Consider the following 25047-nt stretch of genomic DNA (forward strand, 5'->3'; position numbering starts at 1 on the left):
GACTACATTTTTTTGGCAATCTATTATCTAACTGTCCTTCATTAGTAATGTCCCTCACTAGGAAGGAACAACTGAGATGAAAAAGATGAAACTCCAGACCTATTTTAGCAAAGCAACATATTTGAAATACGTCATTTTGCATATTCTGAGGCATAAGGGGCCATAGTTTAATGCTCTCATCACAACTGTCTGCAGACTACTCAGAAAACACAGCCAAAAAAGAAGTTGCAGAAGTTTATAATAAATCTGAAAAATGCTTAAGAGGTCTGATACCGCTGAAAGATGACAAGAACAATGACACTTGCAGTCTTCTGACCAGCTGTTAGCACTGTACCTCTTGAACTGAGGTTAGCACACAAGGAATAGGGCAGAAAGTTTTCCTTATTGAGATGCTCTTGATTCATGGACTCTCTTAACTTCTCAGTTACCTAGAAAATACACTCATCAGACTTCAGTTCCTTCATGAATGAACCCTGGTAATTGTCTTGAACACTGAGTGGTTAATAATTGCATAGAACACAACCTCAAAGAGGATAATAAGAAGATGAGTGAATTGTTAGTGTTGCAGGTATAGCATTACGTATCTCCAGGAAAAGAATCAAACAAAAAAAGGTATTAGACATGCATTTCAGAAGGTTATACACTCATGTTTTTTATTGTGCTCCCATTACTTTCCATTTCAACACCGGAACAAGCAGCTAATAATCATTTATTTAATTCCACTGTTTGCCATGGTCTCTGCCCTGCAGACTCCTTTCCCTTTCACTTCAAATGGAACTCCTTTGTATGTAGCAACACACTGGTCGTTGGTATGAAGATCAGGTTGGATTTGCTCCCAAATCTTCTTCTTGGGATTAAGTTCCTTCTCAGGATCCCCTGTTTCAAAACAAAGAATAACCTAATAGCACACAACACATAAGAAATACAAGAGCTCTATGTGAGCACACATTAATGAGAGCTTAAATAGAACTTCTGTATAAATTTTTAAGGGAAAGAAATATTACCTGTGAGTCTCAAAACAAATTCTTTAATTTTAATTAGGGACTGCTTAGAATCTGTCTCCAGATTATCTCTCAAAATGGTTTTTTATAGGAAAAAATACTGTAAGTAGCAGACCTTAACTCCTGTCTAAAAAAATCAAATTGTTGCTAGCTGTTGGTTTATAACATTTACTTGAAACCAAAAGGATTTCCAAGAATTAAGTAGAAGCAGACCATAACAAAATGTAAAGCAATACCGTGCTTACTAACACACAGCTTTATCTATATCTTAATTTTAGGAATTAATACATTTTTAGAACTCACATCAAAGGAATCTGGCAGGTGCCCTTATAGGTGAAAAATACATTAAAAAAACAACAACAAAAAAACAAAAAAAAAAAACCAAGAATCAAACAGCAAATCCTAGATAATATATCCTCTCTGAGATTATCTCAAGTGAGCCACAAGTTCCTACAGGCAAACGACACGCTCTCTGTGTGAGCAGAAATGTCAAGTACTTCCTTCTTCCACTTATCAGTGTTCCCAGGAAAAATCCGATTGGCTTATAGTACAAGGTGTATGCATCCAGTTTCTAGTATTCTTCAGTAGCTTCTGATTAACATACGTATACAAATTACACTAATTTCAACCTCTCATTTTCTTCCTTAAATGTTTTCAGTGAGATAATCTACTCCTGTTCTCATTTCTTGTAAAATAAATGGACTGCAATGTGCTTGATAGACAGCTGTGTTTTAGCTAATTGCAACAAGCAAATGTGTTTGTGCAAACATATGCAAAACAGAAACACTTATTAAGACTAACTTTTAAGAAACTGAATAGTTTTAATTCTACAGCACTGAGTCACTTCTAGGAGCATTTCCCTACATTTTCAAACTTTTGGTTGAATATTTTCAGTCCTTTATTTACACAGTTCTAGCATGCTAATAAAGAGTTTTAATATAACTAGTTCTGATGGTTTCAACCAAAATGCAACTATGTATATATATATATAGTATTCTCTGCTTAAGAAGTGATGTCACTTTTGCAAACGTGAACCGTCTCCTGTTTCCTTCAGACTCCTTATTTTCCAAGTATCCACTGCTTACCTGGAAAACCTTCAAAAGTGATTCTGTCCCCAGGCACTGCCCCAGGTGGGGGAGCCAGAATTTCTACTTTTTCTGGGGAGCTGGCACACATCACCATTGCTTGAGATACTACTCCTCTCATCTTCGCAGGCTTCAAGTTACAGAGCAGTATTGCCATTCGATTCTGCATCTTGGGGAAGGAAAACAGAAGGATGTGAGTATTTAAACACCAAATGCTGTGGCATTTTGGGGTGGTGGGAAGAAGTAGGATATGACAAATTTCATTCTAACAAAAGAATTACAATGAAGATACTTCAACATAAACAAGAAAAGCACAGAACAGATGCACAATTTTAATGCCTGCACACTAGTAACATCTAAACTGCTAAAGGGCTAATTTGGGTAGAGAGAAAATGTGAAGAAACCTGACTCCCTTTCCCAGGAGGTATGTAAAAAGCTCTATTACAAACACAGCTTTACTGAGAAGCAGCTGAAGCAGACACTAACAGTTGCCCTGGTTCAACTGAGGCAGAACTGATTTTCTTCACAGTGCCTGGTACGATGCTATGCTTTGGCTTTTGGAGAAAAACAATGATGTCAAAGGTCTAGATGGTGGTACAAACATTACTACCGACTGTCCACAACACACCAATCTTTTAGTTGCTGAACAGTGCTGCACGTGGCCAAGGACATTTCAGTTTTTCAACTTCTCATACACTGCCATGCCAACAAAGGGGCCTGGGCAGCACAAGGAATTGGAAGGGGGTGGCATGAGGACAACTTCCAAAGTGATATTCCATACCATATGATGTCATGTGAAAGAACTGTAAGACTGAGGGGAGTAGCTCGGGGGCAGCAGCTGCTTGGGGACTGCCTGGGCACTGGTTGGCAGGTGCTGAGGAACTGCCTGTGCATCACTTGTTTTGTAAACATATACATACACACACATATACATTGTTATTATCGTTACTATTATTTCTCTCTTCCTTTTCTGTATTAGTAAATAGTTTTTACCTCAACCCACAAGTTCTACTTTTATTCTTCCTCCCCACTCCACCAATTCCCTCCCCCATCCCATGGGGGGATGGTGGTAGTGGGGCAACAAGCAAGAGACTGTGGTTTTTAGCTGTCTGCCAGGTTAAACAACAGCATTAAGTGTGCATCTCTTTTCTTTTTCAAAAAGGAAAGCAAAGCTTTCAAAGGTCTAGATGGTGGTACAAACATTACTACCGACTGTCCACAATGTACTAGGAAACCTAAAGGAAGAGTCAGATCTGTTTGACCTAGGTGTATATTGCATACCAAAGGTATCAAAAAATAGTCAGAATAAGTTCCCAAGACAAAAGCACTGCAAGGAGAAAAGCCTGACATGTGGGATGGATACTTTTCCTTTTTTTTGGCTAATGCTAAAGTCAACTCTCACCTTTTTTTTGTTTTTAACTGTACAAAACTTTTAGCAGAATCAAAACACACTTATTAACAAACAACAGTCAATGGTCACAAGACACTTCAGGAAAGAGTGGTCTCTTGACAAATAATATTGTTAGTACCTGATCCAGGGGAACATATTTCACTAAACCACTGACAACAGTCCTTGGGCTCGCTTCTCCAACATCCACCTTTTCAACATACAATGAATCTGCATCTGGGTGCTTTTCAGCAGTAATAATGCAGCCAACACGAAGATCCAGACGAGATACATCTACAGGTTTTGAATCACTACTTCCAGCAGCTTGCTGCTGTTTCTTCTCCTTCTTATCACCTACTGAAATTTAGTTCAAGAAATGTTAGAAAAAATAGCATAAGATCATGTTTATTAACGAGGTAAAAGTGAGCTATCATCTCAGAATCAAGCATATATTCAGTGTAAAATGCAAATGAACAGTAAAATTTAGCACCTCTGTTACTAGTTTCCAGAAAAGAATCACCTGATACCTTCCCATACAGATGGTTACTACGAGCAATTTCCACCCAAAGGCAGAATTGTTTTTTTTTTTAAATGAAGTCATACTAACTTAAAGCGTGGCTAACAAGCAAAATATGCTCTGGCAAAGTCCGCACTGATAAGCCCAAGAGTACTGTTTTAATAATTTTTAATTACCATTAAGTTTTGCCTTATTGTTTCAACAAAAAATGAAAGCTAGACCAACACAAGTAATTGCATTACCAGTACTTAATAACTGCTCCTGAGGGTGGGCTCTAAGTCACCCCAACTGCAGTGTTACAGTTGCAAAGCAACCCTTCCAGATGACCTTAGCTGAGGATATTTGCTCTACAAATGCAAATACACTGTTAAAAAGTGTATGCTCAAAGCTTACGAAATTCCACTGATAAATGCAATTACCCAACCACAACACAGATGTTTGCTATCACCTATACATACACTGTATACCATAAAACAGAAGTGAGGCAGTATTACACACACAGCTTGTTAGAAATTCTTTTGTGACAAGGAAGCTATATCCAGTTTACACAAATTGTCTTGTTTGAGTGACATTGATGATTAGAATGAACAATGATACATATAGTATAAAAAAAAACATGTGAAAAAGTTGAAATAAGCAAGTGTGTTATTCTTTCAGCCAAACCAACTTAGTTATCACCATAAGTTAAATTCCCTTCATTGACCTAAACTAAATTCTCCTTCCTATGAGTGGGGCCAGAGAAGCAAATTAGATTATCATTATTCCAGAACAAAGCCAAAATTATATCATGTGCTAAAAAAATTGGGGGAAAAAAAAAAAAAGATTTTTTTCTTAATTATTATATTTTTGTTTTTGTTTAAATTAAGTAATAGCTCTTCAAAACTATTTCAGTTTATGTATGATCAAAAGTGCTAGCATTTACAGCAAAATAAAATTAAGTGTAATACAGGTATATGTAATTAAAGATAAACTGTCTTTGATTATGGGGGTGAGGCTTGTTTCTCTGTTTCTGTGTGAACACAGGTGTAATTTTTTAAATAAGGGAGTTCGGTTATATTAAAAGAAATTTGGTATACCCCACTTAAGTAAGAACTTGCACCATAACAGCCTTTGTTAGATTCAAGTTCTTCCAAGACTTTCAGAATTAACACATGACTTTCCCTCATGCGACCATACGAGCTGCTTTTTTTTGCCACTACCCAGAATGACGTAAAAGCACTTCCATAAATCCAACAGTTTCCATCCCTATTGCAATTAAGCAAAATAAATAAATAAATAAATAAATAAAGCAAAATACCTTTTTTTTCTACTTTTTCCTTCTTTTTCTTTTCTTCATCTTCACCTTTAACATGATCTTTGGAACCAGATGATGCAACTGCTGTGGGCTGTGGAACATCTTCTGAAAACGAAGATGTAGAAACGGTGGTACCAGAAGGAACTGCGACCTGTTTTACTAAGAATTAAGAATATGTAAATTAGAAGGGGTGCTAAAACTTGGAGAAATATGACATTTTAAGTTTCCAGTATAAATGAAGAAGTAGAGAAGTGAAAATTTTGCTTTAAACACCTAAAAACTCACAACTACTGTGCAGTCAAGTGAATTACAAAACCAACAACAGAACTCATTGTATATGTGATTATTCTGATGTTAAGAATGAAGGTTTTGACTACATATTTTTTAAACTGGGAAAAATGCTATTCACCTTACTATTAATCTCATCAGATAAAGCATTAGAAATCCATTTATTCTACCTCACACTCTTCAAAGATCTCTTTTAACACATCATTGCATGGTGAAATCATCATTAATGTCTGAACTGATGAATATCTCTGATAATTACATGTCACCATAGTTCTGCATTCTGCAAACATGCTTCTTTTTAAAAAATTAATAACTTTTCTGAAGAATTGAGCCTTCTTCAACACAAATGATTTGCACAAGTTATTACTTCCTTATTTATTTTTTTAAATAGAACTTGTGATTTTGTTGCATGAACAGCTACTTGCCATTTCAATTGCTTCTTGTGGAAAGACAGTATCTCAAAAATCCGAGAAATAAAAAGTCTTAGGGGATTATTTTTTAACATTCTATATTTGTCTGGTTGGTTTTACATAACACCATTTTCAGTAGGGATTTCAGTCAAGCTAGAACAAATATGAGACTAGGAAGAAGCGTTAAACATATATCAGTTTTCATAGTATTATAAGAATTTACTGACATCATTCAAGATTATGGTTCATTATAAGAGGTGATGTCAGAAAAGATCATACAAAGAGGCAGTTCCACATCTGATGAAGATTTGGCACATACATCTATTATGCTTCCAGCTTACTAAAACACTGGAGGTAACTAACTTGTAATAGCCATCGAACCTAGGAAAATTCAGAGTTTATAAGAGATGTCATAGAAACACATACCAAAAGAAAAAGAAGTAAGATAGCACAAGACATGCAATCATCTGAATTGGAAGGAACCTATAAAGGCTATTTGGCCAACTCCCCTGCAAAGAATAGTAACACCTACAGCTCCATCAGGTTATGCAGAGCCTCTCCAGCCTGACCTTGGCTGTCTCCAAGGACAGGGCAACCACCACGATCACTCCAGACAACCTGTTCCAGCATTTCACCTAACATAAAAAACGCTTTTCTTATATACAATCAAAATATTCCTTTTAGTATGAAAGCACTTCCCCTCATCCTATCACAACAGACACTGCTAAAGACTTTGTCCCCTTCAGGAACTAACTACACATCTAAGAACTAACTGGATCATTGTTTCCTGAAGACAGGACTTTTGTCCCCACCTCCATTTCGAATTTCAGCCTGAATCAGCTCTTGTTTCAGCCCTTCAATTTCTTTCTTCAGTTTTGCATTTTCTACACGGAGCTTCTTCTCTTCTCGGAGGGATGCCTGCAAGACTATAAGTTCACTCAAAGTTAAAAACAATTGGCTTGAATAATTAGCATTTACCACTTGGCATGTTAAAAGTTTTGTTAAAAAAAGAAATATATATATACATATATATATATACACACACACACACACATACATACACACGCACACATATACATATATACATATATATATATAAATATATATATATATGATGTGCCAAGCATAAAAAAAACCTTAAAAGAGCATATTACTAGTTGTATTTAAAGACCTACTTTTTCATTGGTTAAAACTGGCTTTAAAAAAAAAAAAAAAAATCCACAATACTTTTATACTTGAGTTGCTTCTCAATATACTAATTTTTCAGTCTCCTAAATTGATTCCTAAGAGGAAATTCCAATGAATCTACTAAAAAAGGTTTGAACATCTTTGTAATATAGAACATCTTCATTCACTGATGTTGATTTATATGAACTATCAACTTTGGCACTATGATACTCTCAAGAGAATCCCATAGTGGTGAAAGGCAGCAATAGGAGCATGCCAATGCATGGTCTCATATCATTCCCAAATGCCTTTCTCTCCCCTAAAAAATAAAGTGTCTTATCAAATTACCATAATCTGTTTACGCCATCACTCTTTCATCCATGCTTTTGTATTTCAGAATAAGAAGCTTCAAAAAACTCACAAAACCCCAAGGCAATGAAGAGTTGCTACTATTACAAGCTTTATTTTAAAGAACTTAAAAGGCTGACAGCACTAATGAAGTTGTTCACATTCTGTAACTTTTTTCTATAAGCTTTTAATTTTAACCAGCTGGTTAACAGGTTTATCATAAAAGAGAATTCCTTACTAGCTTTCTCTTTGAGCAGAGCAATTTGCTGTTTGAGGTACTCAATAACTTGATCAGCCTCTGCACCCTTCTGCTCCAGTCGGTTCAGCACTGCATTGTTAGCTGCCATCTTCATCAAGTAGCGGGCTAAAAACCTAGACAAATAGCAGAGAGTTTAAAATTAATTACTTCTTAATATTATCTATGTTACATATCTTACTACAAGAAATAGATCTTAAAATCAGTTGCTAAGTAAGGAAATCTGTTATTTGAACAAACCGGGCTTCTACCTCCTAATGCAAAACCCTAACAAAAAGCAATATTAAACACAATCTGATGTTTGACAGCTGCTTTTAAGTATGTCAGAAAAAAAAGCAACTTTTCTTCCTAGTGCAGAAAACATTTTTTTGCCTCATAAAACAGGAAAAATTCCAGCTTCTGAATGAGAAAGGTCAAAATATATGAATCTATTCATACACAGGGAAACAAAAAGGGAAATAGAAGGGAAAAGGTTACACTATAAAACGTTTCCTCATTTTATCTGAAAAATGTATTAACTGCACCCAGAATTTTATTAATAGTAAGAAAATCTCAGAAAAATCTCAAAACCTCTCTAATGAACAGATTCAGAATGTACTGAATTCTGTATACATTGTGGTTACACATACATTAAGGAGTTACTTATATTTAAGCAGAATCCATCAGCATTTTTACTCATCTCTGATTAATGCAACTTTTACTGCAGGTTTCTAGCTTCAGTTTTCATTTAGCACTAATTTTGTTCGTCTCATTTTATTTCCAATGAAATGGAAGGCCAGGAACCCAGGTAACAAACTCAAGAAACAAGAAATAGAGAACAACAGTTAAGTATAAGAGAACAAATAAATTTTCTTTCAGGATATTCAACTTCTTTTATTGGTTTTCACTACTGATCCAGAAACAAGCAATGCCTTGTGTGAAATCCTTATGAAGAAAGAAGTGTAAGGACCATCTCCTCGGGACAACTAAGGCAATTTTAATATTCAAATTCATCTCTGCATTGAGAAAATATTTTTTTGATGTGTAACATGCAGGATTCATTATTCCTGAAGTCTAAAAAAAAAACCCAGGCTCTTAAAAAAGGAGAAAAGCGACTCTAGTAAGTTACTGATTTAGATGTCAACTGGAAATAAACATAAAAATACTACAGCACAACACAGCACAATACAAAGCCTGGGGTATTACTGTCTGCATACCAATAAGATCTCTCGCAAGCTACATACTCTCTCAGGGGAACACAATACTACCAGGGAAAACTCTGCCAATAACAACAGAGATGCTACTAAAACTTCAAAGTGAATGGAATTGGTACATTTTACAAGTTTTAGCCAAGTTGGCTAATGAACTGAAGATCTGGAAATAAAGTTACATGATTACAATGGGTAGACATTTTCCCACTTGTCAAATAAATTTCTATAGACCCAGCACCGTAACAATAACATAAGGAATAGGTATTTCCGATGCTAATATAAAGAGCCAAGGGGCCGAAACGAAGTGCCGTGCAGGCACAAGAACCCATAAAGCAGTGTGATAAAACTGTATCCAAAAAGGGCACGATTTTGTTTCTTTGTTTAAGATCCACCCTTGCTAAGGAACACAAAGCACATTCACATCGTTACTATTGGAACAATCAAAGTTTACACTCTGTGGTCTACTTTTTCCCTGCCCCTTATTTCCTTTGCCCTCTGCTACTCTGTCCATCCCAGAAGATAAACAGTTGGTGATGTACAAACTAGAAGAAAAACTGGAACAATATAGCACAAAGAATCGTAACTTCTTAGGGATAGGTTTTCGTTTGATTATTTGCATGTTTGCATTACAGAAAACAATCCAGAGCCAACTGAAAGTAAAGTCACTTCTTGCAGTTGTGTCTTAAGGGCTGCTTTCCTTGCCCTAAGATAGGGTAAAACAGTTCAGAAATACAAGTCTGGAGTAACTACAGAAGTGAGACAAGCCTTCTGACACGAGTAGTTGCCTGGAATTACCTGGGTGTATTCAGCTAAGGGAAACCGCTTAACCTCAAAGCTCTGATTCCTACTTTGTTACCTGCAAGACCTCCTTTAGTGTTGCCTCCAAATCTACTATTTCCCAGTAATGGAACTCAATTACCAAATTAAATATGTAATTTCACAAATAACTGTAAGGGTTGTATCAGTACAAAAAAAATTGTTTATTCCTCATCACTCTATTTCCTGACTTTAATGTGCTCCCTATCTTTTTACTTCTTCAACAGAAAGCACTGCTTGTTGTGGTCTCCAAAGTATTTGCAGTCTCCTAATACAACAAAACATGCATTTGTTTCCCAACAGCACCCAATGCAGGAGGTTCCCAAAAGGGAAAGGCTTTCTATAGTAAATCATATTACCTATATAGCACAAACTATTCCAAAATGAGAATGTTTTATTCTAGTTTATCAGAATCGATGTAGACATTAGACTACATTCAGATCAGAAAATGAAGAGATCGATAGGAGAATAGAAATCCAAACTTTGTTGCATCTTACTTTTCAATATTATCTGTTCCCCCCCCCCCCCCCCCCCAAAAATAAAATTAATGACAAGATTTAGAACAAACTCTAAAAATTGTTTTTGGAATCTATCCATGGTCCAAACATGGAACCAATTACTTTTTGCTATTGGAAAAGCAATCATTTAACCAAAAAACAGAAACTGGAAGCCAACTGACTCCCCAAACCTAAAATAATTAGCTCCAAGCATTCCATTTTCCAGCTGCAAGTTTTGTTTTTTCTTTCTTTTTTTAAAGCCAGTATTTTAAAGCTCTCAGCTTATCTTGCAATGCTTTTTAATGTCAGCACACAAAGAAAGATTACTAACTGTATGAGATCTGAACTGCAGGCTGCTGTTCCCTGCGTATGCACTGACCATATCTGTAGTGGCAAGACAGCTTCTATTGTACCATTTTGAAGTCAGTAAGTTTTACACATCTTACAGGCATTTTATTTTTCATCTTTATTCTTTCCTATGGGTCTTGATGCTACACAACCAAGTGCATTCCATTTGCACCTGAACATATGTTGAGACGTGAAAAATGTCATATTTTGCTACAAATAACGTTAAAAAAAATCATCCCAACTACCTGTTCCTCACCTCTTCCTCTCCCATACATACACTCACCCACAGACAATCAGAGGCTGAACTGGCAGAGCTCACCACACCAGGCTCCAAAGCAGACCGGCCACTGGCCAGAGCTGAGCTGTGAGCAATGCTGGTTGTGCCTCTGGGAGAGAGGGATGCAAGAAAGGAAAAACTGCTGCACAACAGCACCTGGGAGAGAAGTTCAGCTGGTCATCGGCGTGAAACAACGACAAACAGAAAACAAGTGTTGACAGAGACATGTTTGCTTTTTGATTGAAATGCCCTATTCATATTAAAGCTTGTCATTCTAAAGCAGAACTTGTGGGATCAACCTCATTCTAAGAGTTACCAACAACACAAAGGTAATAAAACTTCTCCAGTGCTAAATATGTTTACAGCAATTTCTCTTAAGCTTTTGATCTTAAGTTTCAAGTAGTTCTCAAATGAAACTGCTTTGTTTCTTTCATGAGATGTCTCAAGATGCGCCAAGGGTTTCAGCTTGTATTGCAACATACTCTACTTTCTGTAAAAGACAAGTATCAACAACCTCTTTGTTTCTGCAAGAAGTGTGTTCAAAGACTTCTCTCTGAGCATCTTTTTCTGAAATGGTCATTTCTGGCAGACAATCTTACAAAAACCCATAAATGTAACAGAACATGCCAGCTGGTTGCCAGATTCTGCTTTCCCGTGCTTTGCACTTCCATGAACTGTCAGGACACGCAGTGAAGAAGATTTAAGAATCTCACATCACACCTTTTTATTCTGCAAAGTAAGGAACAGTAGTGATCAGATCAAAACAGAAGGAGAGTGAAGGTATGCTATCTTTTGCTCAATTGAAAGATTGCCGCAATAAAGATGTTCCTGAAAGATGAGAATATGGGGCAGCTTACAGCAGAGGCAGAATTCATGCTTTAAAGCACATTTTCTCTTATTGTATCCTCCTAATTCTTTATAAACTATTCTAGACCTGATGCTGTAAATACTTTTGGATAAGACCTGTGATATCTAATTTCATTTCACATTTTTTGGTACGGAGAAGGGCTTCATTTTCAGAACTACACAAATTTAAGTTCTTAAATAACAGAAATAGGCTATGGCCGATTACTTCCGACATCAAATCTTTGTTTTCACTTGATTACCTCCCTGCTTCAGTAACAGAAGTACAGAAAACGTGCAGCAGCCCCAATTAGTCATTGGAGAGGCAATGTTCTATTGCATTTAGCTGCACAACTGTAGAAGTGCTCTTCTATTGCTTAGACATTTTGGAAATCAAGTGCATTCAAGAAGTTTCAAGCTCATGCCTTTTGCTACCGTTCAATTCTCTTCTCAAGATGTTGGATCTTGAACTATATTCACATTCTTGTTACACACTGAGAAATGCACTTACAACACTTACACCCAAATACTCCTTCTCGGGAACAGCAGCTGCAAAGGAAGAAAGATTTTTTGGCATCAAGAGGCAGAAAGGAATCAGAATTACTTACCTGAAGTCACTATGATCACACACATTCTCGTCCATAGGAAAATATAATTCCCCAATTGCAAACTGAAGCAGAACAAAATGCTGTTCACAGAGCTCTCAAAACAAGAGGTTTAAAAAAATCTGCTTTTAAGGTCTTTATGCAAAATAAACACAATTTTTGCATTGCTTGCAATTACTTAATGATCAAAACTCTTGTTTCTTAGTTCTAATATAGTAAGAAGCCATAATAAGCCATTCTAATATAATAAGAAGCCATTACACTTAAATATAATTTCACCTACACTGAAAAGACAATTACATATTAAGGTTTAATCCACCCATCTTTCACAAGTGTTAGCTCTGCTCTGCAAGGAAAGAGCACAGGTTTTCCAAATCTCACACTGTCAAAGACTTCAAGACTAAAAACATGCTTTGAAATCCTAAACTAAACACATAAATGACCAAAAAGTACATCTCTACCTGTGCTTTTCTTCATACACAGCAAAGGAAACATAGAGAAAGTATTTCTGGCAGAATGATGGCAAGCTCTTGAACAGCAACAACTAGCAACGATAACATTTAAAATGAAGCCGGACTGTTTACGATGCCAACATTTGGAGCATTATTCATCATTTCAGCATAACACTTCAAAAATCAAGACATGATCACTAAGTCACAACAGAAACTCATTTTTGACTCACTGTAGTAGATCAGCGATCACCTACCAGGCGCTAGAAGTGTAAAACATCAAATGAAACTTTAATTATTGTCTTACACTTTGCTAAAAGAATAAATTCTGCTTTTGATATGATAAACAAGGAATTACAGCCTTAGTCATAAAAGAATGCTGTAAAGCAAGGAATAAAAAGTTTTGCAGGCTTAGTGCAAACAGACTTAAGAATTCTATTTTCTTTGTTCTGCCCGACAAGCAATTGGTTTGACTGCGGCTTTAAACACTTGAATAGTCCAAGTCTTGTTATTATTATTGTTGTTATTTTTGGAGCACTTAAGTACACTTTTTAAAGTATTCATAAACTATAAACAAATGTGTAGCCCATACTGAAAGCAATTTGCCAAGCAGCAAATCATAAGGCACAATCGTAGATTTCTGCCATATGTTATTTCAACTCACATTTTTGTACTGAGACTCAGAATAATTACTTTGCAGATTTCCAAACAACTAACATGTCTAACACCATCCATCCAAGAAGCAATGCCAGCCCTAGGAAATGATTTGCTGGCTCTGGAGACTACAGTTGAACCCTGATGGCTGCCAGATAAATCAAGCTCAATCTCAGCTGCAGACAGGTCCTTTAGTAGTCCTAAGAGCTTACCCCTCCCTATTTTAAAGGGCTGGAAAGAGTAAAAACACACAAATCCAAACCTCTGCGTATTGAAAAACACAGCATGAAAAAAATACATGCATTTAATGGGATGGAACGTAGTACAAGAAGCTCAACCACTGGTATCAATTTTGAAGCAAGTTACTCAAGAATATTTTTAAATATGAAGACAAGTCACTCTTGAAAGAGAAGGATGTACCAAAGACAAATAGAACTAAAACTATCAGAAGGAATGCATGGGAAAAAAAAGTCAATTCTTTGTTATGACAAACAAATGCAAAAGCATTAAATTCTTCCTTTAAGTGCATCAAAACAGGCTTAATCTGAATTCAAGTGAGTCTTTCAGATCTGTATAGGACAGATAATTAGAAATAGAAGAAAAATAATATTTCAATATTTAGCGCAAGTTTGCATTTCAAGATAGAGTAGATACTACACCGTTAATTAACTGCATCACATCTTAATTCTCCACAGCTGTAGCACTCAAAGGTTTAAGGGAAGTGAAGAGTAGCTGCAGCTTCATTTATATTCTGTCCACAAGCTTGGGCAAAGTTTTACTACTGACAACTTCCAAATTCCAAATGCTCTTCATGCTCTCTCATATGTCTAAGCAGACACCCCAAGGATTAAACAAAGCAGAGACATGACTACCAGGAGCAGGTTTAACTGTCCAGGTTAGGACAAAAGACATGAGATATGGATGTCATTTGCAACAAGATTCCTCACAGCTACCAAAAATTTTTCAGTATCAATAAATACTTCATAGAAAGTTATATGCAGCTTAATTTTCTAAGCAGAATGGCCAGTAATTCTTGGGTTGCTCGAGAAAAGAACCTTCTCTGCACTGCTTGAATTCAGCTCCAACAAATTACGCGCCCACTGCATCTGCCAGGTCCCCTGGAAGTTCACCAGAGATTCATCTGGCTGTGCTTTACAGCACAGTCTGAAATTTAAGGAGCAGCTTCTATGCCAGAACAGCTGGACAACCTCATGGACTTTTTCAGCAGTGTCTCTCTTTTGGATCTTGCTGCATTAATGTTTTAATAGCACTATAAGAATCCTACAGTAAACGATCACCACGTGCAGAAGGAATTCTTACATAACTCCTGCAATGAAAAAGATATAACTTGTACATTTATTTCTTTATAAAAGCTTAGTTTTCCAAAGCACCGCATATCCAATGGATACCGCTGCATTAAAATAAATAAAAAGTAGCTGCTATGCATGTCTCAAAGTATCCCCATAAAACTTCCTTGACAGGTGATGGACTTCACAATTACACACACATATGCTTATACACTCAGAAATATAAGTGGACTCAGCTGCATCTGAGCAAGTCTGCAGGGTCAGCAGATGCCACAGAAGAACTCCAAGAATCTGTACTGCTGCTCATCCTCTAGGGTTTTACGGGGGAGTGAAAGCTTTAGATTACTATCATAACTAGAGAGTAAAATACCCATAATTCAGGCAGATTGCACCGTATTTCTGCATCTTCTGCCACCTGTTGATCATGGATATTTTTATTGTTTGCTGTAACTTTATACTAAAAAAAAGTGACTGTTCACACTACTTGCCTAAGAACATGCAAAGCTGTCATAATAAGGTCAATAAGATACATTTACTCCTCTCCCGTGTTTGTTTGAAAACATACATACTATTAAAACACTTCACAAAGTCCATTCTTTTTCTTTTGGGTTTGCCTGGGCAATACATGGCAAAAAAACTTAACCACCAAAAAGTCACCTTACAGACAGCCTCTCCTCAGAAGCGTGGAGAAACTGAAAACACAAAGCATAGTTCAGTGACATACCAAATGTTTGCAAGGGGTGCAAAGTCACTGTACTGACTGGACACTAAACAAGATGACTGACTCTCTTTTCAATTTAGAGTCATGAAATTTCAATTCTTAAGTCTCCTAATGGCAAAAAGGTGCCTGCTAATCATCTTACAAAGTTCAACTGCTACAACAGGGATTCTTGAAAGTCTTTCACCTCAGTACTAGCTTTTCACCATGTAGAATTAGTATTTTGTAGCAGAGCTAAGATAAAGCTGGATTTAACCGTTCCACAAATGCAAGCTCAGATGTTAAAAATAATCATTATTCACTCACAAAAGCATTCAGCAGACACCATGCAGATACACAGCACGAGGATCGGTGCTCTCAAACTACAACTGCATTAAGAATTGCTTGTATTTACTGAGGCAGAAATCCCTGCTATTCTTTTACGTGAGCCAAATAAAGGCTGAAGAAAATTAAACTCAAAAGCATGCATGTATGTGAGTGCATGTCTGTATATCTGTGTAATCAATGCAAGAACGATGGCAAATGTTATTTAAAAGGGAGCAACGAAGCTGCCTTGAAAGAGAAAAGCAAAAGCAGTCAGTCCTTACAGACCTTTGAACTCACATCACAGATTCATATTTACCTAAGCTAACTTCCCACACACGTTTGCCTTCCTCATTTCATTCATCACACAAATAATTGCACTTTCCAATGTTGAATTTCATCACTTAGTAAAGCAGAACAATATTTTAATGAAAATCTTTCATAAAGATACTAACTTAGCCAGTGCAGAGAAAAATTAATTATTCAGCTGTGGAGTGAAAAGCCTAAATAAACTTTCAAATCTAAAGTGGGTTGACAACCACTAATCCTCAACAGCCAGAAGCAGTTACAGGTCACTTGAAATGCATGTTACTATAGTATATTCCACCTCATATTCTCAAGGTCAGATCCAAAACACAAGTCTTTCCCTTTAATCACATGCATAAAGTTACAATTCCTAGCAATTATCTCCACACATAACTACTAGGTATCACAGCTAACTACTCTCCCTTCTGGATCAACAGCTTTAACTTTCTCCCTACAGAAAGAAAGAAGTTGGAAGAAAAAGGTTTTCAGAAGATTTCCATCTGTGCAAATGAAGACTTTTCTATTCTTAGCATGAAAAATCCCACCAAACTTCTGTACAAAGACTGTACAACAACTATCAATAATTTCCAAATGAAGGCCAGGAAATAACCATATAAAGAACACTTGGAATCACAAATGATAGCTTTGCTGCTGCTGAGATACAAAAAACAAATGGAACAGCACTATCTTAATACACAGCTACATCACATCCACTACTGATTTTAAGCAAAATTTTACTGAAAGATGCCCTTCACATGTATACAAAAAACATAACCAACACTTTCTCACTTGTTCAGCAAATACTTACATTTCAGTTTTTTAAGTTTTAAAATGAGAATCAATTAATTCTTATCAACAGAAATCCACTGTTCAGATTTTATATACTTAATTTCTACACTACATCAGCTGCCAAAACTGATAAATTAAATGTAAACCCCATGAAAACAAACAGTATTTTTATATATACACACATATATATAATAAACCATTTGGATGTGGTGCTCAAGGACATGGTTTAGTGGTGAGCTGTTAGAGTTAGGGTAGTATGGTTAGGTTGTGGTTGGACATGATGATCTTTAAGGTCTTTTCCAACCTGAGCTATTCTATTTGACTTACTAGTCACTCTAGCTGACTTTCCTATACCACAAAGAGGGCCATCTTGAAGCACCATCCTTCAAAAGATCCAAAATATCTCTTATGTTCTAAACTGGAGGAGATCAACAGTTTCTTGAAGCATCTTCTACCATTCCTTGGGCAACTGTAGCTCTTGAAGTGCTGTGTCCGTCTTCTTCCCTGTGTTAATTTAACACTAAATGTACTCACAAATTGCTTCTCGCAAAAAAAGTTCATGCACCGGTACAGAAAAGAACTGAACTTCTGAATCTTATTATCTATAAACATTTAAGCACCATTTAAGAAAAAGCACAGCAAAAATCGCATCTTTTCACAGTATCAATAAAGTAAGCTGTTTTGAAATTATTGCCTTCTAAGCAGATCAGAGCTCTTAAAACTTATAGGATGCAAGTTATGTTTTCCATTCCAAGCCTAGACCTGCGCAGAGGAAGAACAAAAAAAAACCCAAATATTTTGTGTTCATCTTGGACATGAAAAGCAGTTACACCAGCTACTAAGACCGGCAGTATCCAGAAGTAAAATCCTTGAAGCAGCTACAGGTGACTGGCAGTTTTTCATCTACAGAGTCAACACTTCTTGTTTCCATAGTTTACTATTGAGCTAATTATGATTTCACTGTAACCTAAATTTATCTCCCGAAAAAAACCCAACCATTTAAAATAATTATTTTAAAATCAAATAACCTGTTATAAGAATTTCGAAACATGTAAATTCGCAAGCAAATTCTCAGTAAAACTTAATTATGGAGAAAGTAAAGGTAACTCGTGCAAAGGAAAAATAAGTTCTTATTGTTAGTGTTATTTTATAGATGGCCACATGGATGTGAAATTACTTACCCACTGTGATGTAGCAGGGTAATTCAACCCTTAAGAACAGATTAATTTCCCCGATGTACAATTCAGTGTCATATCCTAGTTGGCAATGGTGACTTCCTCTATATGTGACTGTTACCAATTACCAGACCACTTCACACAGAAGGTTTCAAAGCTTACAGGAGAACGAGCAAGAACGTGAACTTACAGCCTTAACTCCAGAGCAGCTGCTACTAAGCCTAACATAGTCCCTTTTACATGCCATGTGCAAACATGTACGCTCCTGAGGGAATAACAGTCCCTAGCTGCTCCAGCCCACTGAGCTGCTGAAATGATTTGCTCACTTATCTTCTGAGTCTGAAATACAACGCCACTACAAAGCTGTATATTAAAGTGTAATTGAGAAACACTCTGGGATAGAAACAAGATCCAATAGCCATGGATCGTTTCCGAGAGGGTCCTGAAGTAAGAGCCTAATCTTTAAACTATCAATCCATACACAGTTGATGCTATGTTGGGAAAGCTCCTGATGCGAAGGAAATGGAAATAAAAGTCTTCTGTAATGGAAAATCTTATGCCAAAAAATTGCACCAAATGATCTCAAGAAGAGATTTGTGAACACAAGGCAGTTTTTAGAGATGTTTTATGCATTGCCAACTGCTTTCAAATGTAAAAAGCATCTCAGAATCTGTCTGCTTTCAGATAATTAGGATATGAGACAACACACCAGGGAAGCAGTTATGAGAGGAATTCAATTTTCCTCTAATCCAACACAGAATCTGTCAGGCTTTTTTTCCTCCAGCATTTGGGGGGGCATAGGGGGGTGGGAGGGAATGGGTTTTTACACATGAAGTGCATTTAACTAATGATCAGTAAATACAGTATAGATGGCCTTCCAGCATTAGTGCTAGTTCAAGCTTCCCCACTGTTTTTTGGACACAAAGGGCACTCCCTAGACTGTTTAATTATATAAGGTTGGCACAAGAACTTCAGAATTCTATACAAAAATGTGAAGTGTAACAAAATAGGAGAGCTAAGTTAGCAGAAAGTGGCTCTTTCCTAGAATGTTTCTTTACTCATTACACTTTTCAGGCAGGAGTTCTATGAAATTAGCATTTCGTTAGAGTACCATTAATAATTTTCTTTAGAAATAGAGAATATCAACAAGCAATAACAGCTACTGTTACAGACCTTCACCAATGAGCTCAAACATCAAAACAGAAAACCATCATAACTCTCTAAATCATGAGCATCTTTTAGAAGAAACCTTAGCCTTCAACTCCATAGGCAGAGATGACACTCTCGTCAACTCACTTATTCATTACCTCAGTAGATAACGTTATTAACACTAAAGATTTTCTCAGTTTCTCTGAGAAAATGAAAAAAGGCTCCCCTTAAGAAGGGTAGATTTTATGGCTGGCAGCCACAAGGGAAGTATATCTACATAGAGACAACTTCCTTTAGAGTGGTGAGCCCTGATCCTTAGAAAGGGAGTAAGTGATTCCTTCTTTATTGCCACATTTTGACTGCTACCCTTATTGGGTTTAAAGCAATACATTTCTTGCTGCCTGTCCCTACAGTGGATGAGATTTGTTAAGTTACAGAAGAAGAATAGAGCCAAGGACAGTCAAGAAAAATATACAACATCATCCAGAAAGAAATTCCTTAGTGGTATCATATCACTGCTAATGATGCTCAAGATTAGCCTATAAGAAGCCACATTAGGTTATTGAAGTAAATAAATCAACTAACACAGCAAAAGAAATTCTTATAAAGACACAAGTAAGTAACTGAATTGCTCTTTTTTAGTTTCTCATTTGAACCATTTGATCTAGCCCATTCATTTAAACATACTGAAAAAATAAAATTCTAAATATTGCTATAAGCTAGTGATACAAAAGTAAGAGAACACTAAAGTCTGAAACAGCCACCATGTGTTGGTCTTGATAGATATCCCACTTTTAATATGATTTATTTAGGAGAATAAATTTAAAAAAAAAAACAACATAAATTAAACTGATATTTTTGGGAGGGTTGGACCATCAACCTGATATTAGAGAATATCATCCAGGAGAAGGCCATGATTGGTATTATAAGCTACTGTTCCTAGTACGGTGAGAACTGATAACATCTAACCATGTTGTATTATAAGCATTTGTCAGAAGCAGAGTATGCCTTGACTCTCCTGATATAAATCTGAACGAGTATATTTGTACTCAAAAGAACATAGAAACATTCTCAAAATAGGGGGAGCTATCAAGCTACTCAAGTGAACACAGTGATAAAGTGCTTTCTCTCATTCTGTCTGTCAGATGTAGTTCACTGACTGGAATTGGAAAGGCCACATTTTTCAAGAGGGAAATACCTGCCTGAAAAACACTTTGTGCCTCTTACATACTCTACCATTTAATGTATCTATGGCTCAGTCACCCACTGATCAGTTAATGTAATACCACACCACAAACATTAGAGGAGTACAAGCTCTTATCTGGAAATCTATTCCCTTAATGTTTTTCTTCCCATCACTTTAAAAAACACAAATCTGCTCAGGCTTGTAAATTCTCTACAAAAGAAGGTAGGAGACAGGAGGAGGTAAAGGCAAGACAAGCAGGAAAGCTTTCTATCCGTGTTTATCACAGACAAAATGTCCCAGCTGCTCAATAGGCTTCCCAAGCGACACGCACATTGTACTCATGAGTATCAAGACCCCCCACAATTGCCTCAGATGTGCTTTTGTTCAGATTCTCCTATCCCTTAACTTTTTAAAGACACTTCAAAGGAGATCAAAAAGCATGGGAGAAGTTGTTTAGTCTATAGAAGAGAAGATAGACGGGAGACTTGGTCTCCCTTCTTCAAACATAAAGGAAGCTGGTATAAGAACAGGACTAAACTGTTCACCAGGTCTAGTGCAAACAGGAAGAAGCAAGGAAGATTTAAGTTAGACATTTGGAAAACTTCCAAGTAAGAGCAAGGGACTAAACAGATTGCCTATGTAAGTTGTGGAATATCCACCATGGGAGAGTTTTAAAAACAGGTTAGGCAAATGCATCCAAAGCAACGTAGGTATAACACATAGATGAGAATGAGCTTGAGGTCTGCTGCTCCCTCTTGCTAAGGTATTTTCATTACATTATGTGTTAGAAAAACAATGACATTTTCCTCTTTATATATCCCAGTGTTTTAACTTTTTAAAAAAAGCAGTAAAATCTACCTTTGTAATATTGTGTTATTTTCCTGCATTCAGGTATAGTAACAGGGAAGAACAAAACACATCAAAGATTTGCTAACTGTGAAAAACGAAAAATAAATCACTTGTGAAATACAACATCAACGTGTTACTTTCATATTCTGAAGAAACTGGTATATAAATTAATTTGCAAATGTGTGATGCTGGTGAGCAGATTACAACATCCTTTCAAGGCGGGCAGGACAGGCCCTGCTGTGGGAAGCCACTATCCCATACCTGTGAGGAAGGAAGAACCTGCTGAGGGCTGAGCCTGAAGTGTCTTGCAGCCACAGTGAGCAGAAAAAAGACTAGCTAGTCTAAACACTACCTTATAGGGCTTTTGTTGTTTGCCTGATGTGCACACAGAGTAGGCACATGCTCCAGTGCCGAGGTCAACACCACACACAGAAGTCTAATGACGGATGCAGCTTAAAATAGACTAAACTCTTTAAAACACTGAAGAGGGATCCTCATTGGACAGATATTTAATAACAAAAAAGTTATAATCAAGCCTCTCTTAATGAGAGAGAGCAGTTAGAAAGTTCATATTAGAGCTGTATCAGCTTTATAGGTACACTTGCAGACAGGTAGAGGAACATTATTCCTGATTTGTACAGAAAGACTATTTTTAATAGACTGCAAGTTAAGAGATACACAACAGTTCTTAACATGATCTTTTCTTTTTCCTATCACATCTGCCTGGTATATGAGCAAGAGTGGTTTATAGCCAGTCTGTTACCATTTCTATCACAGAGCATGTGCTCTTAGGTACAGTTCCAGCATTTTGGGTTTCTTCCTAGAATTTTATCTGGATTTCTTTAAAAGGGCACCTCTCAAAAGGAAGGGTGTAAGTAAAATGTCACATATCATTATAATCTTCCATGCTACTTTTTTTTTATTTAAAGAATCACCCTAGCTCTCTTACCATCTTCTAGACAAACAGAAGACAGCCTTACAATACTAATGAGACTGCACAATGCCTACTCTGTGTCAAAAAAATATATGTTGTTGATGGATGACACATCAAGCTCCTAATTTGGGTTCTTTCATACAGGTTTTGCAAGACTAAGACAGCAGCAGGTATGTTACAGGGCTCATGATAATTCTAACCAAATGCATCGCTGTCAATGCACATCTGAAGTCCTAATGCAGCAGCCAATTTGTTTTCCAAAAGAAAACTGGGACAACTGATGACTTCCTGATCTGTAGCCACTGAGCCTACCCAGTAAACCTTTTTTTCTTTAAAGAAAAGAACCTCTACATACATTAAAAAAGTTCAAAAGGCTTCTTTGAGAAGCATCCAAACCTTTCTGAGACTGTATTCAATAATGAGTAAAGATGGTTTTTACTACACTGGAGGGAGAAAAAGAAAAGCTTTTAAAAAAAAAAGTGCTATCAGAGGAACATTCTGCTACTATTTAATACTAAGGTAACCATGGAAATGGAATCTAAACATTCATTTCCCCAAACCCAAAGGGCAAATATGGCAGGAAACGTAACAAGGGAAATGTATCTTGGTGATGGTAATAAGAACCATACAGGTAAATGTTTGGAAGGAAAACTAACCAAGTTACCAGGGTTTCTCTGCAGGACTGCAGTCGCAGAATTCCTATCAGCTGAAGAAACTGGATATGCTATTTACTTTGTTCAAGTCTGATGTTCATAGCATGTGTCTTCTATGCTGGCTATTCCTTTTTATCTGCATTGCCTGGCATTTAAATTTTTTAGGTTTTAGAAAACACTTCCACAGAAGAGACAAACGTGAATGAAATCTGTCCATGTGTACATCTGTTACATGAAACCAACAACTCCTAATCAGAAAAGCTCAAAAGCATGACACAGCAGATTCCTATTGCTCCACACTTGATCATTCCTTCTCCTGAGTGAGCTTTACACTCACTTCTACTATATAAATATATTTCACTGTGCTTTTAGGCATTTATAATGCTCTTTCCATCCTCTGAAGTTGGACTATGTTCTCCAATTCATTGAGAATTTACTATTTGCCAACTAATCAATGTCATTGAGTATTTAAGTCTCCAAAGTTAATGCAATTTCTACAGTATACTGAGAAGCAGACATATATTCCACTAGCAACACAACGCAGTGGTTGACTCAAAAGAACCAGTGAACGTAGTGAGCTTGAAAACAAACAGCATGAAACAAAAGCCAAAAGATAAATTAAAAAGTTCTTCCTTGCATGAAGATCAAATGTATTATGAAGTAAGAATTACTAACAGCCAGGAAATTCAAAGGAAATCCATGGATACATGGATAGACCCATGCTAGTATCCTTATGATGATTACTTTTTACATAGGAGAGAATCGGTCCACGTACAACTAGGATAAAACTCATCTCCTGTTTTGCAACGTATTACATTCTTGTCTTGAAAATTTAAGATCTATTCCTCACTCCAATACCATTATTGATTTTGTGCCCTCCAGAATGTACGAGATACTTCTACTGCTTTCTAAGAGCTTTTATATATATATATATATATATATAAAGTATCACGTTAATATGATGAAAGAAACAAAACCAAAAAACTCCACAAACAAAATCTGCTGAAGTTGGTTATAAGGGTAACTTTGGCTTAATTCAGTCTACAGCCTCATACATCTTTAGGCTTCACTGCTGACAAAACATCAAAGCAATTCAACAATATACTTCTTAAAATCATTTCAAGCCAGGATTATCGTAACAAGAACATACTGTTAAGATGAGAGAGGAAAATATGTCAAGCAAAGATCCCTTAGGCTGGATATAAAAGAAAACACTTTACTGATTATTTGATAAGATTTGTTTAAGGGGAATTTGTTACTAAGGCCCACAGAGCATTTAAACACTGTAATCCTTAATAATATTCGACATTGAAAAGCAGTTTTAGTACTTTGGTTTTGTTTATACAGATTTGTGGTTTACTTTCCAACAGGTCTGTGAAATAATGTATTATTATTTGAACGTAACTAGAACAAGTGAATGAAGAAGGCATATGAAAATGAGGTGGTATATTTGATCACTGCTTTGAGTTACTACAGAACTCATGTAAAGTATCCTGAACCACACCTATCAGTGAACCACAATGGAAATATTAAAAAAAATCTGAGTTAAAGGAATAGAAAGAGCTGGAAATGCAAGGACAACTTAGTAGCTATTTTGCAAAATGAAGAAAATACCACTGCAAGTCATTGAATTCAGCAGAAAGGTGGTTACTATTTAGCTCAAGGTGTACGGTATTCCAATAATTCTGCCACACAACACTGGTGGTATGCTGCTAATGTAACCTAACAAGTAATAAACCATAAGCTCATCCTTCTTACCAACTCCACGCTTCTCCGCAAAGAGTCAGGAGCTGCAGGTTAAACCCTGCAAGTATATCTAATGACGACAGTATGCTGTTATACTATATTTCTCTCGCTGAAATCTCCACACAGACACCGAGAATCTATAGATTTGGCAAAACAGAGGGAGTATCTCCTTCTCACTCAGACACCAACTCCTATGCACAGCTCAGCAGGCGCTCTGTGGCCTCCAGGCGCTCACAGCCCTGGAGCTGCTCCCTCCCTACAGACATCCAGACCCGCAAGGCCACCCTCCCGCACACATGAAGCCCCGACGGCACCTCCCCACCTCCAACCCTCGTCCCCTTCCACAACACACCGCCCGAAAACCCTCTCCCCGCCCCGCAAAGCGACACTCACATCAACCGAGCCGCCACCGCCGCGCTGCACGCCTCGCACAGGGAGGAAGCCCATTGGGGCTGCCCTAGAAAGAGCCTGAAGCCTCCCGGTAAAAGCCTCGCGCTTTG

At 36.8% G+C, this 25047-nt stretch overlaps 1 protein-coding gene across 11 annotated transcripts; it reads right to left on the reverse strand.

Moving 5' to 3' along the window:
* Positions 1-626: 626 nt before the first annotated feature.
* AIMP1 (aminoacyl tRNA synthetase complex interacting multifunctional protein 1) lies at positions 627-24979 on the reverse strand. Of its 11 annotated transcripts, none has more exons than XM_085546646.1 (8): positions 24941-24979; positions 12245-12273; positions 7736-7869; positions 6795-6908; positions 5288-5443; positions 3616-3827; positions 2087-2255; positions 627-876 (listed from the first exon to the last, which is right to left on the reverse strand). In XM_085546646.1, the coding sequence occupies exons 3-8, from the start codon at positions 7848-7850 to the stop codon at positions 710-712; spliced, it is 933 nt and encodes a 310-aa protein (XP_085402772.1). In that variant the 5' UTR covers positions 7851-7869; positions 12245-12273; positions 24941-24979; the 3' UTR covers positions 627-709. The 11 variants fall into 11 exon arrangements, with proteins under 11 accessions (XP_085402772.1, XP_085402771.1, XP_015716919.2 ...); XM_085546645.1 differs by having other exon boundaries at positions 3616-3830; XM_015861433.2 differs by lacking the exon at positions 12245-12273.
* Positions 24980-25047: the final 68 nt, after the last annotated feature.

Source organism: Coturnix japonica, chromosome 4 (assembly GCF_054131305.1).
Source record: "Coturnix japonica strain WE chromosome 4, WE-NBRP24, whole genome shotgun sequence".
In the NCBI taxonomy this organism is placed as follows: Eukaryota; Metazoa; Chordata; class Aves; order Galliformes; family Phasianidae; genus Coturnix; species Coturnix japonica.

Bases quoted from the DNA above. Each gene is read 5' to 3' on its own strand.
- AIMP1 (XM_015861432.2), bottom strand. The intron at 6,909-7,735 runs GTAAGGAATTCT...GTGAACTTATAG, and splicing joins TCTGCTCAAAGAGAAAGCTA to TCTTGCAGGCATCCCTCCGA. The intron at 877-2,086 runs GTAAGCAGTGGA...GTTTTGAAACAG, and splicing joins CACTTTTGAAGGTTTTCCAG to GGGATCCTGAGAAGGAACTT.